Source organism: Copadichromis virginalis, linkage group LG16 (assembly GCF_057382275.1).
Source record: "Copadichromis virginalis isolate Kocher_CV1m ecotype Utaka linkage group LG16, C_Virginalis_male_GT1.1, whole genome shotgun sequence".
In the NCBI taxonomy this organism is placed as follows: Eukaryota; Metazoa; Chordata; class Actinopteri; order Cichliformes; family Cichlidae; genus Copadichromis; species Copadichromis virginalis.
Window position 1 is genome coordinate 40,300,158 of NC_140633.1, and position 19,137 is coordinate 40,319,294.

At 43.5% G+C, this 19,137-nt stretch overlaps 1 protein-coding gene across 12 annotated transcripts in view; it reads right to left on the reverse strand.

Annotated features, from left to right (window-relative positions):
• Positions 1 to 19,137, reverse strand: part of stxbp5l (syntaxin binding protein 5L) — a 133,328-nt gene that overhangs the window by 68,284 nt on the left and 45,907 nt on the right. For all 12 annotated transcript variants that reach the window (XM_085434781.1, XM_085434784.1, XM_085434782.1 and 9 more), the window contains exons 3-4: positions 9,078 to 9,159; positions 643 to 743 (exon numbers count right to left, since the gene is read on the reverse strand). In XM_085434781.1, the coding sequence (XP_085290907.1) occupies positions 643 to 743; positions 9,078 to 9,159 (183 nt within the window). The remainder of the gene's footprint in view (positions 1 to 642; positions 744 to 9,077; positions 9,160 to 19,137) is intronic.

Consider the following 19,137-nt stretch of genomic DNA (forward strand, 5'->3'; position numbering starts at 1 on the left):
ACCGTGTAAACACTGCTTCATGTGGTTTTCAGGGTTTAGGTGATCAAATGTGAAACGAGTCGGCTGTGGCAGGGGCGTGGTGTCGCGGGGCACGGGGGTCATCGGCTGAGGTGGAGCAGAGCTTTTAGCCAGCATCAGAGTTCTGTCCTACATCTGAACAACACTCTGCTTCTCCATCTTTAGGACGCAGCCAGCATGACCCCAGAGCGTGCAACAGATCCGCTTTTCTGCAGGAGACATCGTGTCAGGTCACGTTTGGTGTAACGGACACATTTTCAGTTCAGTTGTGAAGAAAGCCAAAGTGGTAAGGCTGTTCCTCTAAGCACCCACACTCTGCTGTTTGGCTTTGGATACTGATGCCACAGCTGAGGCTGCCAACCAGCACATGCTTGCTGGGATGGGATGTAGCTACAGACCATCGGAGCCGCTCTGGGTGAGAAGGTGTCCACCTCTATGCCTCTGCTGTTTTTAGACGTAATGATACAACACAGAGTTAATAAATCATGATCCTCAGAGGAGGATCAGTGAGTTTGAAGTGTACACACAAACACTCAGCTCGAGCTGATTCGCTTACCAAAGGATGACATCATGAGGCCTATGTCCATCTTTTTATACAGATTTTATGTGCGAGTGTGTGCATACCTCTCTCTGTTAAACTTGAGTGAATGCAGGATGGCCGGCCGCCTCTGGCGCAGATTCCACAAGTGCAACGTGTCGTCTGCACAGGCTGAGACCAGCGCCCCCTGGAGGACAGAAAAGACACAGCCTGTAATCCTTCTGCACAGCAAGAACTGCTCATACACAGACTCTGCAGGGCAGTCATAATAAAGCCACTGCATGAACATGAGCCCATCTCCAAACATCTGCTTACTGTCCTCACACCTTCACATCTGGGCTCTGCATGAACCCAATCAGATATTTGTTTGTCCAACTTTCCACTGAAACACAGTCGCAGCATCACAGACAGAAGCAGGCAGTGGTGACCATAAGGTGGAGCATCGCCTTCATAGCACACATGATTTGATTTTCTCTATTTTTCAAAAATGACTCATAAATGTGATTTTCTCCACCAATTACAGCGAGACAATGAAAGCATTAAGAAAACTGTGAAAGCGTATCTGTGAGGATTAAAGGCCTTGACTTTTACAGGTTACAGCTACTACTGAGCCTGTACATGGAGAGAAATAATGAAAATAATCTTCTATGTTATTTCACGTCTCCCCGCCCCGCATGGAGAGACGGTATAAATATATTAGCCTCTTTTCTTTTTACATAATCTCACCGAGAGCTTTTCTTTGGATTGAAGTCGTTCGTGTCTTGCACATCATATAATTCCATCCCACTGGGATTAACACGGCCTCACACTGACTTGCTAATTGCCCATTAAATTGCACTTAGTTTTGCTCTGAAACAGCTTCCACAAGTGAAGATAATGTTTCCAATGTTTGCAACCTGACTACTTCTGCAATCACTGTTCTGGAATAATAATGTCCCTGTTAGAGTGGCACCGTTTCATTAAGTGAAAGTAAAATCAAAAGCATGTGTGCGTGTGTGCGTGCGTGCATGTGTGCGTGTGTGTGCGTGTGTGTGCGTGTGTGTGCGTGTGTGCGCGTGCGCGTGCGCGCGTGCGCGCGCGTGCGTGCGTGTGTGTCGGTTCGTGCCATTATTTCTCTTAAATGATTCGAGTAACTGTTCAAAATCACGTCTGTCCTGATTCTTTCAGATCTTTCAGATTCTTTTGCTCTAACGTGAAACAATAATCTATGTGATGCACACGAGCTTCAGTTTCTTGCGTGTTAATGAGACGCTGAGTATTTGCTTATTTGTAGCTGGACTTTTTAAACTTGATTTAAATACTGTATTTTGTCTTTATATGGTAACATTGTTGCGTAAGATTAGTGACATTTAAACCCCAGTAAACCTGTGATTCAGTGCTCTGGCTGATTCTTAACACGGTCTGAAGCTTAAAGATTATTTTAACTATGCTGACTGAGACAGTGATGCCCCCCCCACTAATCACCCATCTCTCCCAGTATGCAGCAGAAAACACTGTAAGTACTGTACTGGTGGTTCAGCACAGCTGTGCTGTTTTTTCTGCACTGCATGTAATTTACTTTGTGTTCAGCTTTAAGCTTCTTTTTGTGATAAAAGCACCTCTAATGTTTTTTGTGCACGTTTTAAAAATGACATATTGCAGTTTGGATGTCTGCTGGTCCTGGGGAGGAAGGTGCAAAATCCTTTGCCATTGAGTGAGATTGTAATAAGTGTTTGCTGAGTTAGCAGTGACCACAGTATGAATTCAGTGGATCAGCTGAGGTAATGGCTCGGTCACACAGTAGTAAAAATAGGACAGCAACCTCCCTGTGACTGGGAACAATGGGAACAATGGGAGGTTTCACTGCATTTTGTTGCAAGTCGTTGTGGATACCAGCTTTTGGCATGACCTGGAGTCAGCCTGTAGCAGTAAGTGCAAACTAAACTGGCTGTATTGTGGTTGTATTGCTTCTGTAACCTTTGAGTGCCTTTGTGTTTTTGTCGTTGCATCACCGGGAATGTCGAATTTGTGTTTCAAATCTACGCGGTTCTGGACGAACGCTGAATGTAAGTAGTTCATGTGAACTTCTGTGATGACAGCAGATCTTCTCTGGTCACAGTGAATCGAAACATCATCATCAACAAACTGCAGACTGACTCGCTGCTGTTCCTTCTCTGTCTCGAGGCACTAAAGTTGTGAGAGGTCACAGATTTCATCCTCAAACATTTCAAAGGCAGCTAGACTGCAAGTCCACCGCACAGAGTTACAGTAACTCTGGTCGTGCTGCAGCCTCCTGACTGTAGTAACAAACCAACAGGGTGCTCAGTTTAACTCGACTCTGTCAGTTGATGCGTTTTGTCAGGATTGAACGAAGCCCAGTTTTTCTTCTGTAGCTCCATTTACAGATATCCTTACATGCTGACAACAGGCACATGTCATGTGCTTGGGTTTCACTGCAATGCAACATAGCACTGCTAGAGTTGCTCAACATCATGTTTCATGAACACTCCTGAAGAATCACTGCACTTCATAATTGTCAAAGGGCAGCAGGGAAGTTTTTCGAGCAGCCAAGAACGGAGAAGGCAGAGGAGGAGAGAGCAAAACAGAGTGAGGTGGAACAGCCGCTAATGAAGAAATCACTCCAGACGGGGAGAAGAGAGAAGCGAGGCAGACAGGGTGAAAGCCTGTCGTCAATTATCTTGATGTCTTGATGGCAACAAAGGGAAGATAACCAGGCACAAGTACAGTGAACGGCATGGGTGGAAATGAAAGCCGCGCCAAGAGAAATTACACAGAAAGACATCAGAACATCTCTTGGTGCACGTATCTCTACCTGTACTCAAAACCAGGTGAGGATGAGCCCCGTAGTCTAGATAGCAGCTCCTTTCAAAAAGCAAGAACAGAGACAAACAAAGGATCTGCTTAAATCCACCAGAACCTTTCATCTTTTGTCTGTCTGTATTGATCTGGTCAGTAGGAATGACTATTAAGACACTCATCACAGTACACACTAATCGTTCATTAACTAATCAATATCTAAGCCTCATCATGGCCTGACATTAATCAACACTTTTCAGAGGAACTCCCTAAAAAGTGAAAAAACAGAGCTGAACTCAGCAAACTGTGGAGCACGTTAAACCCGACGCCGTTCAGAGCAGCAGTGAGGGGAATAATGTTCGCTCACTTACAAAGAAATGAGCGGTGTCTGATTACAAATGTATTTTAATTTAAAGGAGTGAATATCAACCCCCACGTCACCGAGTAAAAGAAGCATTTCAGCCCAGTCACAATCGAGCTCTTTGGCGTCAGCTCGACCTGCTGTGTTTGGAGGAAGAGGAGCGAATGATGTGACTCGTACAACATCATCGTGGTTGGGGCTGCTTTTCTGAGACGCGTGACACAAAATGTTGGACCTGAGCCTCCCTCAGCCACAGTACTGAAGAGTGGTTATGGACGTGTTACCTGAGTCACTGACCCACTGCTTTGGTTTTACGATGTTCTGAAGCCTTACTTTCTGTATCTTGTATTTCCTAGTTTCTTAGTTAGTATTTGATCCTGTTCATGTCTTCCTCTCCCCCCCTCTCGTCTTTTGGATTAGTGCCGGCTGTGTTTCCCAGATGTTTCCTCTTTGCCCTGCTCCCCTCTTGTATTGAGGGTCTGATTCTTCCTCGTTCCCGGCCGTGTGTTCTGCCTGTTTAGTCTCATGTGTATTCTCAGCTTAGTTAGTTTTGTATTTCTGGCGTTCAGCAGTTTTGGGTCCGTTCCTGCTGCCACACACAGCAAACTTGACAGGATGGGTCTGTTAGTACGACAGTGACCCAAAACTCACCACCAGGGCAACAAAGGAGCGGCTAAAGAAGAAGCACATTGAGGTCATGGCGTGGCACGCCTCAGGCACACAGATAATCTGTGCAGGGAGCTGAAGCTCGGAGAGTTTCTGTACGGAGCAGTGAGCCTGATGACCAAAAACACGTCATCGTATTGTCTTTGGCTTTTTTATAAGATCGAATGATGACAGATACACGTTAACACTGGTTCAAGCAAATCAAGCTACCAAAGTGCGAAGACAACCTTGGAGACCTCTGCTACTGACCCGTTCATAACATGACTGAAGTCTGTGTGCTGTGAAGCAGAGAAGAAGAAATGAGGGGTGACTCCAGAATTCAGCACATTGCTGTACGTTTACACCTAAACACAGAACCACGCGTCGCGTTCGGTCCCTGCTCAGCTCAATAATCGCCTTTTTCTTACATTAGCACTCTGCTCTCTTTGCCCCGACTCCGGCACCAAACCAGCCTCTTTACATGTTTTATTCATTAAACATAATAATGAATTCAGAATAGAGAAACGCACACATTAATTAGCCCATTCATACCCTCCACTGACAGTGCCACCAAATAATAATCTATAAATATTTTTGCTCATCAAATACGAAGCGAGAGGCCCACGAGGATGGTACGAAATTACTAAGTAATAAAAGACACGACGTGTGTGGGGGTTTGTGTGCTAGAGGACAAAGACGCTCTTCGTGCATGCAGCGCTCTCGAGTACCTGAGAAGTGGCCTCGTTTGTGGGTTGGTGCTGCGTGTCTAATGGGGAGAAGTCATTACAAGATCAGGTCTGAATGCACGAGCCAACCAGGGCAGCCCACGCACCGAGTCCACGAGAGGGTTCTGACATGGAGCACTGCTATTATCCACTCTGTCAAGCGATGGGAGGACCTGCAGTCAGTGAGGGAGCATTAACATAGAGTGCGTGCTACACCATGCAAACATATTTATGAGCAAAAATTCATTTCTGAATCCCGCTGAAGACGAAGAAACCTGGTGGATTTCAGCTGGTTGGGGACAAAAAGTAACTGCACGATTAAAACATATATCTGGATGATTTTAACGTCAGTGAGGAGTCAGCTGATTCACTCTGGTTTTGGTCTTCTGTGTGTGAAGTGCTGCCTATGAGCTTTGCAGCATTTGAGTGATTCTGCCTCTGACAGATGATGGGCTTTAACGTGGATCACGAGCACTGATCTTTCTCCATCCCCGTCTCTTCCCATCGTTCTGCTATAATTTAATCTTGTTTTAGCTGATAAAAAACTGTGTCTGCTGTCTTCTAGGAACATGTGATCCGTCCTTCAATCTTGCTGGTCTGCATCTTAAAGTAACTCATCTGTATTTACAGTCCTGAAAGCGTCCTCTGTGGATTCAGGATGTTGTCAAGAGCACTGATACTTACAAATATTCACGAACACTATATATATATTTAAAAAGCCCCCACTCGCCCCTGCAGGCGGTTTACCCTTCAAGCTCGGGTCCTCTTCCAGAGGCCTGGGAGCTTGATGATCCTGCGCAGTATCTCTGCTGGTCCTAGGACTGCGCTCTGCCGGACAGAGATCTCCGATGTTGTTGGAGACTGGGGAGCATGCTTTTTTTATTTTGTGCCCCATTTTTGTGGAACAACCTCCCTCAAGATATTAGGCAGGCTGCTCTGTGGAGGTTTTAAAGCTAAGTTAAAGACTTACATGTTCACCATATCTTATGTGTCTTTAAATTGTTGTCAGCGTTTAAATTGTATTGCTTTTATTTATTTATCTTCAAATAACTGTTCAGCACTTTGTTTGATAGCGCTTTATAAATAAAGTTGTTGTTAATAATGATAATAATGGATCGCATTTATATAGCGCTTTTCTGTTGTTGTTTTTGTTGTTATTGTTGTTGCTGTTCCCAGGACTGCGCTCTTCTGGACAGAGAAGTTCCCGGGATCTGCTGGAGCCACTCGCTTAGCTCGGGAGTCACCGCACCTAGTGCTCCGATTACCACGGGGACCACCGTCACCTTCACCCTCCACATCTTCTCGAGCCCTTGGTACTCCTCCAGCTTCTCGTGTTCCCTCTTCCTGATGTCGTTGTTATTCAGTATCACTACATCGATCACTACGGCCGTCTTCCTCTGCTTGTCTACCACCACTATGTCGGTTGGTTAGCCATCACCATTTAGTCCGTCTGTATCTGGAAGTCCCACAGGATCTTAGCTTGGTCATTCTCCACCACCCTTGGGGGCGTGTCCTATTTTAACCTCTGGACTTCCATTTTTTTGTTACATATAACTAACTATGACTATAGATGGTTTATATAAAGCTGAGGGTCCATGCTTCAGCACTTCAGTCTCCTTTTGGTCCCTCTGTTCTATATTAGTGTTGGACAGAGACAGAATTACTATTCAAATACTTATCGAACCATTTTTTAAAACACACACACACACACACACACACTTCATGCTTTTAAAAATCCACTAATATGACAAGATACACTTGAACCCACACACTGCTGTAACGTGCTCTCAGCTACACTCTTACACTATTACAAAAACATTTGGGTGCTTAAACACACACACACACACACACACACACACACACACACACACACACACACACACACAACCTGTCTATACCTGTAACACAGAAACACACATAACCCTCTTCAGGCTCATCCACCTCCATTTGCCTCAGACACATCACAGGTAGGCCAGTGAGTGATGGAGAAGTGGGCTGAAACAGCCAGTGGGCTTAAAAAGAAAAACACAGAGGAAAGAAAAAGACGAGAGGAAAAGAGATTACAGCAGAATAAAGCAGAAGATCGATGAGAGACGGCTTTACGTTTGAGACCTGTGTCAACCTTCTGCTCTTGTAACCATCGTGAAATCCTCTTCCCCCGGTACAGCGTCAGTATTTTGTTAGAAAGTACAGCAATAAACTGCTGTTAAAGTCCTAAAATGCACAGTATGACACAGCACTGTCACGTGTAAGCCCACACCACAGTTTGTCAGGGTGGAAAAGAAGAGGAGAGAATAAAAACCACATCGGTGTAACTAAGCACTGCTCACAATGATCCTTCATTTAAAACAGTGACATGTGCAGTGTTTTGGCTGCTGCCACTCAAAGATCAGTTAACTGAGAGTTAATCATGTTTACTTATAAATGTCACGACCATCAGCCTGCAAATGAATTCAACTAAATCTTCATTTACACAATTGTAAAATGCACACTATGCATAAAGTATAATATGACTGGTTGTTATATGGTATTAAAGCTTCCATTGTAAAAGATCATCATACACTGCAGTGTTGAAGTCTTCTGCTGACACAAAGCTTTCCAGAAATCCTGCCTGCATCAGATGCTCCGTGAACAGTTGAGCGTGTGTGGCCCTTATAAAGGTCCAGTCAACCAAACACTGTGTGAGAAAACACACAGTGTTGTGACGAGAGATGGGCAGTAGCGCGTTACTGTAATCCCATTACTTTTTTCAAGTAACAAGTAAAGTAAGGGATTACTATTGCAAAAACGGTAATTAGATTACCGTTACTTTCCCGTAGGAACGCTGCGTTACTGCGTTACTAAAACCGTGATTCTTTTGCGAGAATGTCTCATGACAGTGACGTAAGCGAGTGCGACGTTGGTGACAACAGCTGTGTGCAGATCAACAATGGATCATATATCGAGTGCAGAGAGAGTATGAGCGTGCAGCGTTTAAAGCCTGGAAGTACTGACCTTACTTTGAGTTTGATTCCATAAAAAGTGACAAAAACATTAGTGTCCGCTGTGCGTGGGAAGAAAACTTCTTTTTACAGCGAAAAAACCCCTAAACTTCCAACAAGCACCGAGTAGCTACGACGTAATGGGAAACTCACAGAGAAACTCGCGGATTCTTCCACTGACCGCGGCACACCTGCACCAGGGTAAACCTCCGCCTACCCCACTCCTGCTTTACAGGTGAAAATAGAGCAACAGGACCGCTGAGTCTTTGACTTTATTTATTTTCTGCTGTGTTTTACTTGCATCTATTTGAAAGACTGAGTGTAAACACAAAAAATATTTTATTTTATGTGCTGGAATGTGCAGAAAATAGGTTTAAATGTTAAACTAATTTCTTCCAGTCAGAGAATGTTGCAGATAATTAAATGTTTGCTTGATGCATAAAGTTAAAAGATTAAAACCAATAAAACAAGTTTTAAAAAGAGACTTTTCCATTTGATTACATTTTGTATGATGGATTATGCAGAAAAAGTAGAATTGGGCTGAAAGATCTATCACTTTATCACCTACTCAGGTTGTACATCGTGTTTTTAAAAAGTAACTAAGTAACTAAGTAACTAATTACTTTTGAAAATAAGTAATCAGTAAAGTAACTGGATTACTTTTTGGGGGAAGTAATCAGTAATTAGTTACTGATTACTTTTTTCAAGTAACTTGACCAACACTGGTGGTGACTGATGAGACCGGAGCTTTACACTCTTATTGTGACTTTATTTCATTATCAATGAATCCCATAATAAAGGAAACCCAACCTAGCTACCATGCTAACAATCTCCGGGGTAGTTAAAGGTGATTGTTATCACCACCGTCATCGCTTCATTGTTAGTTCTACTGAAGAACTAAAAACGTTTCGTAATCATCATTATAGCTACAAAGTTATAACTTGTTATTAGCACAGCTCCGGGTTTCCAAATATTATAAAAAGAACTAAAAAGCCTCAAAGATTGTGGCTTACCTCATTGATGAGAAACTGCAGCTGAAGAACAGCAGCTCCGCTCTCATGCTGACAGTAGCAGTCCACCCCAGGTCGGCCCAGTCTGGTGACACCACAGAGTCAAGGAAGAGCACCGAGTTTCTGTGGGTGTGCAGTGAGTGCAGGCAGACAGGACATCCAATCAGTACATAAGCATGGAGCAGATATGATGATGAGCCAAACCTTCAGGTTTATTTACAGACACAACAACAGCACACATCCAGGTTTAACTGCTGCGCTGCTGCACAGTCTGAGGTGCAACACAGAATAAAGGACTTCAGGCTGACAGTAGCCTCTGTTCCTGGTGGTGTGTGTGCAGTGTGAAACTGTTGTTTTGTTGTTTACTTGAAAACGTATCTAAAGGAAACGTGGCTGCACAGCAGCTGAACGACAGAACATCACCACAGCACAGGCAGATGGAGCAACGTCAGATCCAGTTATACGGGACGACTGGATGTGAACGAAGACGTGCACTGTAATCTCTGCTGGCTGCTGACAAACTGTACCTCTCTCACCTTGGAGCACCCAGGTTCATAGGGAAACAACATTCAGAAACAGTGTTTTTATCAGTGTGTGGTGCCGGCGATGCATCATAAAAAGACGCCGTTCAGCGTCTTCATGCTGTCAGAAATAACCCCGTCGAGCCCATTATTATTATTTTTAGCAGTTTTTCTTAGAAAGCACTTCTCCTGTGTGAGCTAGTTAGTTAACAGTTGGTATAACGATCGGGTACAACATTACTGTTTCCTTGCAACCAGCAGGAGGCAGAAATGACACAACGTGGAAACAGAGCCAGTTGGATGAGAACTACAAGCAGTTATTCAATCACTACAGTTTGTTCAGTTTGTGCGCTGTGTTGCCAGCATGTGTCAGCACACCGCAGTGCAGCTGAGAAACAAGCAGCCCTGCAACGACTCTCATACGTCTGGTTATTATAAAGCAGGCATGCAGCCAGAGCCACGACTGTCCTTCTTATCAAGCAAGAACTGAAAACAAAGAATCTATTGGACAAAATATTTACTGCTGAAGTTTGAGTCAGCGGAGAGGTTTTCACCTTTTCTACCAACAAAGCTCGTTTGCATTTTCTCTGCTGCACGCAGCGTTAGCTCTGCTGCGATTTCACGAGCACATGAGCTGTAATGTCATTACAAAACCTGTGCTATGATGTGCCCGGCTATTTTGCTCTACCCTTCTCCCTAAAGAGATTTCTGTCCACCTCGTTTAGCGTCAGTGGCTGCCCATGACACCTCGCAAACAGCTCGGGGCAAGGTGATCGTCTGAGCCATAATCAAATATGTGTTCATCTGGTTAACAGCACAGCGAAAAAAAGAAAATGACAGTATGTGTAAACGCTGTGAGTGGAAAGAGCGATCAGAGATACGGGTTCAGTATTAATGAAACCCAGAGAGAGGAATCAGAGAGCAGGAGACTGAAGAACGATTTAATGTGCACAAGGAAGAAAAGCAGACTTAATTACGCTTATTTCAGCAGATCCAGTTATAAATCCTTCAGTTACCAGTAACAACATCCACACGTGGCTTTGGGATAACGCTTCAGCTGGCAGACGTACTGATAGCATGCACAGATGTCCTCTGAAAGCAGCAGGGCAGAACCACCCAGACAGTCCCTCTATACAGACTCATCTACAGCAGCAGCCGTGGAGCCGATACGGCGAATCGTTGAACCAGGCAGCAGAAATCAGCTGCACTGGGAAGGAAAGACTCGGTTTATGGTTCAAAAGGCCGGCTGTGGCTTTGGGCTGAAGCCAACTTTAGTTATGAACATTTACTTACTCTATACATGCGTGCAACAGCCTTATATAGAAAACTAGCATATATGCTAACATTTGAGGTATTGTTGTCTGTAAAACCTTAGTACCAGAATATTTAGGTTCCTGTGATTATCAGTGACAATAATCACAAACACTGTTTATTAAAAGATTAAACGTTTCTTATAGTGTGTTAAGAAACGTATGAGTTGGATCACAGAGTGTTTTTATGAGCGTCTGGTGCCAGCGAGTGGATTTGAGGATGGCTGGTTATGGTCAAAGTCAGCTCGATTACTGTTCATACAAAATGCTATTTAATTATCATAATTGGCCCTGCCAGTATCTCTGTATTACATATTCTGTCTTTCATGCACGTTGCAATCAGGCGCAGATTTGTAAAATGCTTCACTGTCCGTTTTAATTTATCAGATTAACGGTTTGATGAGACACCGTGGCAGACGTCCAACATGATGCAGAGGACGCGTCACAAAACTGTGACCTTGACTAACCAGCGGGTGCTGTGTGTGTGTGTGTGTGTGAGATTTATATTGTTATAGCATGTATGCATAAAGAGCTGAGCTGTTCCTGAATGATAAACTGACTGTGCTTTTACTTTGGTGGGACAAAGTATTTGCCCACTTCCTGATTTCTTATGTTTTTGTGATATTTGTTGCAGTCACATGTTCCAGAACAACAAATATCTGTCAAAGAGAACCGGAGTAAATACAAAATGCTTTTTCATTTATTAGGGGAACACAGTACCTATACCAACCTACCTGACCCGTGTTTAAATGTGACGTAAGCTGAGTTCAGTGTCACCGCAGTCGGGTCTGATTACTACCTGATCTGCTGAAGGGAGAAATCACATGCCTGAGACGTTAAGTAGGCGAAAGGAGCTAAAAACACTCAGCACATGATGCCAGGATGTAAAGAACCTGGAGAACAGCCGAGGAACAAAGCCACTGTAAAAGTCATATTTCTGTCTTACATTAAAACTTGTCAAATGACCACAATAAGAAGAAGAACCAAAGACTTCACAGCACTGTTCGCTCACATGTTACTAATGAAATTATAAAGTTCATGTCAGGTTAGGACGGGTCTATAAAAACAGCTTTAAAGGCGTTTAGCAGCAGATATTGTAGCTTCTCTGTCGTCGCGTCCAATCAATGGACCTCTATCACTAAAGGAAAGAAGACAGAAAAGACGAAATAGCAAAAACTTTAAGCTTTCTTGAGCCTTTTGTGCTCGTGCACCCACACCGAGCCGCCAAACCTAAAAGAAAAATCTATCCTGTGACCTATGGAGATCCATGGAGCACAGAGAACAGGCCCCTCGCACAAACCAGTCGATATGGACTGTTTCTCCTTTGAATTCCCACACAGCGGGTGACTCCCAGCATTAAAGGCTCAAATGACAATAACTCAGAGGAGGGAGGCTGCCTGTGAGTGTGTTGGTGTGCGTCAGTTAGCGAGTTGTGTTAAAGAAGCCTGCACTGGTGTAATGTTCTGTGTCAGGACACTTTATATTATTATAAAACATCTATTAAACGTTTGACACAGGCTAGCTCAGTGGCAGTGATGCTAACATATGTTATATGTAGAATGTTCATTTTAGATATACTGTAACATATGAACTGTAACATATGAACTGTAACATATGACCTGTAACATATGACCTGTAACATATGACCTGTAACATATGAACTGTAACATATGAACCGTAACATATGAACTGTAACATATGAACCGTAACATATGACCTGTAACATATGACCTGTAACATATGACCTGTAACATATGAACTGTAACATATGAACTGTAACATATGAACCGTAACATATGACCTGTAACATATGAACCGTAACATATGAACCGTAACATATGACCTGTAACATATGACCTGTAACATATGAACCGTAACATATGAACCGTAACATATGAACCGTAACATATGACCTGTAACATATGAACCGTAACATATGAACCGTAACATATGACCTGTAACATATGAACCGTAACATATGAACCGTAACATATGACCTGTAACATATGACCTGTAACATATGACCTGTAACATATGAACCGTAACATATGAACCGTAACATGACCTGTAACATATGAACCGTAACATATGACCTGTAACATATGAACTGTAACATATGAACTGTAACATATGAACCGTAACATATGACCTGTAACATATGACCTGTAACATATGACCTGTAACATATGAACCGTAACATATGACCTGTAACATATGACCTGTAACATATGAACTGTAACATATGAACCGTAACATATGAACCGTAACATATGACCTGTAACATATGACCTGTAACATATGAACTGTAACATATGAACTGTAACATATGAACCGTAACATATGAACCGTAACATATGACCTGTAACATATGACCTGTAACATATGAACTGTAACATATGAACCGTAACATATGAACCGTAACATATGACCTGTAACATATGACCTGTAACATATGAACTGTAACATATGAACTGTAACATATGAACTGTAACATATGACCTGTAACATATGAACCGTAACATATGACCTGTAACATATGAACTGTAACATATGACCTGTAACATATGACCTGTAACATATGAATGTGCAGAGACGATGTGCGTGTACGCTGGTTTCTGAAGGTGAGGAACAGCAGCAGAGCAGCTCTGTGGCTACACGGGTGTAAACTGTGTCGATGCAATGATCACGCTTTGTGTGTGTGTGTGTGTGTGTGTGTGTGTGTGTGTGTATGTGCGTGATTCAGGAGCTGACTTGAAAGGGAATGGTAGACTTAAATCATCTCTGTGTCAGTCTGCATCTTTCTCTCCCTGACAGGCGAGTCTTTGTACAGATCACATTCAAATTCACATCACACTCAAGGGCGCATCAAAACACACAAGATTCTGTCAAAACACAAAGCTCATGTGAAGGTGAAGTCGCCTACATCCATAAGAAGACAACGCTGTGCTGCTGCCAGCCAACAGGACAGAACGGCAGCGAGTTTTTGTTGATCGTTTGTCTCTAAAACCAATGAGTGGAAGAAAATGTGTCGTGAATTTAAGTTCGTTTGTGATGCTCGGGTTGCCTCTGAAAAAGGATGGCGGTAAACAGAGTAAACATGTTTACCTCCAGGTGTACAGCACGTTCCCATCCCAAGAGGAGACATTCCCATTTTTAGGTTTTCAGATTTCTTAACACCGTATCTGCGATGGATCTGACCTGGGGTACCTCTCACCAGTAAGATGGGGCATATCCCAGCTCGCTGGATCAGGTGGGTGCAGCCGCCCACTTGGCTGAGGGTGTGGGCCGTAGAGCTGTGCCCCTCTAACTCTTGCTTTAGTATTCATTTCACCGACAGACCTACAAGGATGCCGGGTTTTCCGTGAGTTAAATTCTATTATCATTTCATAAGCATCTTACCGATAATTATGTGTCTGTGTCCCTCCCACACACGGAGCAGGAGCAGCTAGCAAACATTAGCACTTCGTCGCTCATGTGCTTAAATCTGCCTCCAAAAACAAGATGGCGATAACTCTACAGCAGAGGATGATGGCTGAATATGTTCATGATGTACTCTGACACTTTATTAAGTACACATTGCTAATACTGAGTTGGTACTAAGACATCTGAACTGCTTTAAGTAATAATTTGACAGCACATATTAACATTTAACTTCTACATATGAAAAATAATCTTAACTGATGTGTTTTTGGATATTTGCTTTTATGCTGTGGTCCAAACATGTTTTATTCTATATATTATTTCTGTTGGCACACCATCATTTTCATTATTGTTCTAACTGTACCTCAGCTCTCAGTCATGTTTGGTCCTGATGTTTGAATATTCAGGTTTCAAAGGTAACATTATTATTATTAGTAGTATTAAAATGATAAAATCATGTATTATTTGTCTAGCGCTTGCTTCTAAACTGGTGGTTGGTATTACTTTAGCAAAGATTAGCTATATTCAAACAGAAAAGGTGTTGTATGAGAGGCTTTGAGATGCACTTAACAGAAACGAGTGTTTTTAGATAACAGCACCTGTAAGGAGGCTAAAACAAGGTTAGCTTACAATTTTCAGTAAATTATTACCAACTCTCCCTGCTGTGTGCAAACAAGAAAATTAGTTCAGAGCTGCACACAATAGGCTCCAATCACACACATGTGTTTATCTCAGCAGGAACGGCAACACTTATATCAAGTCTACTGTGAGGAGGAAACAGCGTTTGCTTCCCAGCAGCAGGACGTTGTGCTGCAGGAGAGACGAGAAGATCTGAATTTAACTGATTTGAACTTGAAACATTTCTCCGTGTTCTGCTTTAACGTCTCTGCATCATTTTTTCAGGATCTTTTCAAACACTTCACAAATATTTCCAGTCCTCGGAATCAGTTCACGTCTTTGGCATCGTGACGTGAAATTGGAGTTTCTGGGATGCAGAAAGATCTGCTCCAATGAGCACCGCGGGAGGACTAATGATTAGCGGTTATCATTAGTTGTCATGCTGTGCACTGGAACCTAGGCGTAATAATAAAAAAGGGAGATGGTTGTTGTTGGAGTCAAATTGTTAAATGTTGTCATTGTGTTACTTAAATTTGTAAGTCTTAGTTCAAGCAGCAGACATTCCTCTGTCTCTGAGCATCTCCAGCCTGCTGGACGCTGGGGGAGGCTGCAGCGTGTTATTACAGGGACGCACACACACTCTCGCACATGCATACACACACATGCACACACATAGTGCCTTATCTTTTGTGACCATAGGGTCACAATGGGAGGTGCTTGTGTGTACTGTAACTGTTTTCAATAAAAGGCGGCAAGCGGAGGCCGGAGTCGAGGTCGTCTGTGGTTGGACTTAGAGTGTGAGACACCGACCGGCCGCCATTGCTAGCAAGTAAAACCGTTCCGTCATTGTTTTGCTTTCTTCATGAGGAATAAGTCTCTAAACCAGCGGAGCCTGTGGAAGCGCAGCCCCAACAGCTGGGTTACAACAACAACCTTATCGACTGATATGTAGTCTCAATACTGACTACTGGACACTTTATTAGGTACACTTTGCTTTTTCTGGGATGGACACTCTTTTCCCCTCAGAGCTGCCACTTTGGGGCATCGATCCAACGCTGTGCCGGAAACATTCCTCAGAGATTTTAATCCATGTTGATTCCACCGAATCCCAAAGATGCTCCGTGGGCACGAGATCTGATAACTGTGGAGGCTGCGAGCTCGCGTTCAAGAAACCAGATTATTTGAGCACCATGTGAAAAACAATATCCACCACATTATTACACCATCAGCGACAGCCTGAATCCAACAACCATCATGTTGTTTATCCCAAATTCTCACATCCACATTTTTCAGTCTTCTGTCTGGTGTGGTCTTCTGCTGCTCTAACCCATCTAATTCAAGGTTTTCACATGCAGAGATGCCTTCAGCTCAAAGCAAACTTCTTCAGCCCTTCTCTGTAAAGTCTGGAGATGGTTGAGCTTGAGCACCACCAAACAAGGAGTTTCTGAAATATTCATACCAGCCTGTCCGGCACAACAACCATGCAACCTTCAAAGTCACTTACATCAGCTTTCCTGCCCTTTCTGATGCTCATGTTAAACTTAAATTAAATGTCTAAATGCAGTGAGATGCTGCCATGTTTAATCAGCATGCCAGGCTGATTAGATGTATTTAACGAGCAGGTAAACAGGTGTACCTAATAAAGTGTCTGCTTCACTATTAAAAACCTAGAAAATCCAATATTCGAGTATGGCTTCTTCTGTGTGTTGTTATTAATAAATAACTAATCCCACAGAACTCTGTCCGAACAGATGTGATCTCAAACTGTGGATGGTCTGAGCGACATTTCTGCATTTTCCGCTGCTGTCTACTCATTAGGAAATGCCTTCTGCTCAGGACTGTGAGGTGTAAACACGAGCTTCCTGATTCCGACCTAATGCATCCTGGATCCATTTCCCTTAATTGTATTGCATTAAACTCACCCGCCTAACATGCAGCACTTGTTTTTCAGGTCTGATCGTGCTTCACGCGCTGGAAACTAAAATCCCTCCATGACCACAGCCCGGAGCAGCTAAAGACCGTCCTCTGTCTGAACCGCACTGCCAGGCAGGTGATATCGGCCATCTCTGGTTTCTGCCTAATCCCTGATATCTGACTACAGAACACGTCTCCACAGTCACCTGGTGTTTTTGTTCTGTTCTGTCATCTCAAACATTATTCTATCATTATAAGAGGATGAGGTTTGTATTAGCATTACAGAGGCATCCACGTTATCGTCCTGCATCAGTGTTCACCGTTTCTAAACCCTGCAGAAAAAGCTGGGAGCTGTTACAGCTGTTACAGCCGTGTTCTTCTGCATGCAGTGATGTTAGCACCGGGGGCTGCGCTACTTCAAACTGCTGAAATTTAAGATGAATCTTGATTAAACTCATTTTACTCCACAAAATTATACCACAGTGCTTCTTGAATTGATCCCACTGCATCCTCTGGCTATCACCCAATCCATGCTTAAAATCTATCTCTCACCCCACTTTATCTCTTACCTCTCTGCCTCTTTCACTGTGTCTGTGTGTGTGTCTGTGTGTGCATGTGTGAAGGAGGGTGTATAATAACTGGTTTGTGTGAGTTTAATAATACTGGTGAAGGAGTGGAGACACAGCTGGGCAATTTAGATTTGAGTATAAACATCTCACAGCAGAGTGGATACAGAAAGAATGTGTGCACGAGAGTGTGTGTGCACGAGAGTGTGTGTGCACGAGAGTGTGTGTGTGTGTGTGTGTGTGCGAGTGTGCGTGCATCAGTCATAAAGCTTTGTGAAGCAGCCATGATGTGAGACATGTGAATGATGTGTGACTTACTTGGCTGTGCAGACAAAAAAGGAAGATAATTGAACATTTATGGTTGTTTCATATATGATACTGCTTTGATTTACAGAGTCATAGATCTGTTTATAAAGAGAAAGACCATCAGCATACACACAAACTGTTTTCATGTTCCAACACAATGTTCATACAGAAATATGGCAGAGTATGTGTGAACCAGTTTCAATAGATGTCCAAGAAGAAGCCTTAATAATATCACCTCTGTTCTAAAGCCATGATTTCAGTATCCAAGCACAAGCCTTTCATTTCTGCCAGTAATTATCTGATTAACCAGCCGAGTGACTCTCAGTGAAAGAATACCAACAGCTGTGGGCAGCCAACCAGTTCAGGCTTTTGTCCTTGTGTTGGTCAAGCTCCATTTTTGGCCAATGCTCTGTGTCTGTTTTATTTTTTTATCGAAATCATTTAAATTAAGAACCATGAAAATGCTCCTCAGTGCTGCTTAATTCAACATGAACACCTGGGATCTGTCCCTCGACTCCATCCATCAATCGACCCATCATCCATCGACCCATCATCCATCCATCCATCCATCAATCGACCCATCATCCATCGACCCATCATCCATCCATCCATCCATCCATCCATCCATCGACCCATCATCCATCCATCCATCCATCCATCCATCGACCCATCATCCATCCATCCATCCATCGACCCATCATCCAGCCATCCATCCATACATCCATCCATCCATCCATCGACCCATCATCCATCCATCCATCCATCCATCCATCGACCCATCATCCACCCATCCATCCATACATCGACCCATCATCTATCCATCCATCCATCCATCGACCCATCCATCCATCCATCCATACATCCATCCATCCATCGACCCATCATCCATCCATCCATGCATCCATCCATCCATCCATTGACCCATCATCCATCCATTGACCCATCATCCATCCATCCATCCATCCATCCATCGACCCATCATCCATCCATCCACCCAGCCATCTATCCATCATCCATCCATCCATCCATCCGTCATTCATCCATCCATCCATCATCCAGCCATCTGTCAGTCCATTCATCCATCCGTCATCCATCCATCATTCCATCGACCCATCATCCATCCATCCATCCATCCATACATCGACCCACCATCCATCCATCCACCCACCTATCATCCATCCATCCATCCATTCAGCCGTCATACCATCCATCCGTCAGTCATCCATCCATCCATCCACCCACCTATCATCCAACCATCCCGCCATCTATCCGTCATCCATCCATCCATCCATCCATCCCTTATCGATCCATCCGTCCAGCCATCTATCCATCATCCATCCACTCACCCATCATCCATCCATCCATCCATCCATTCAGCCGTCATCCATCCATCCATCCATCCATCCAT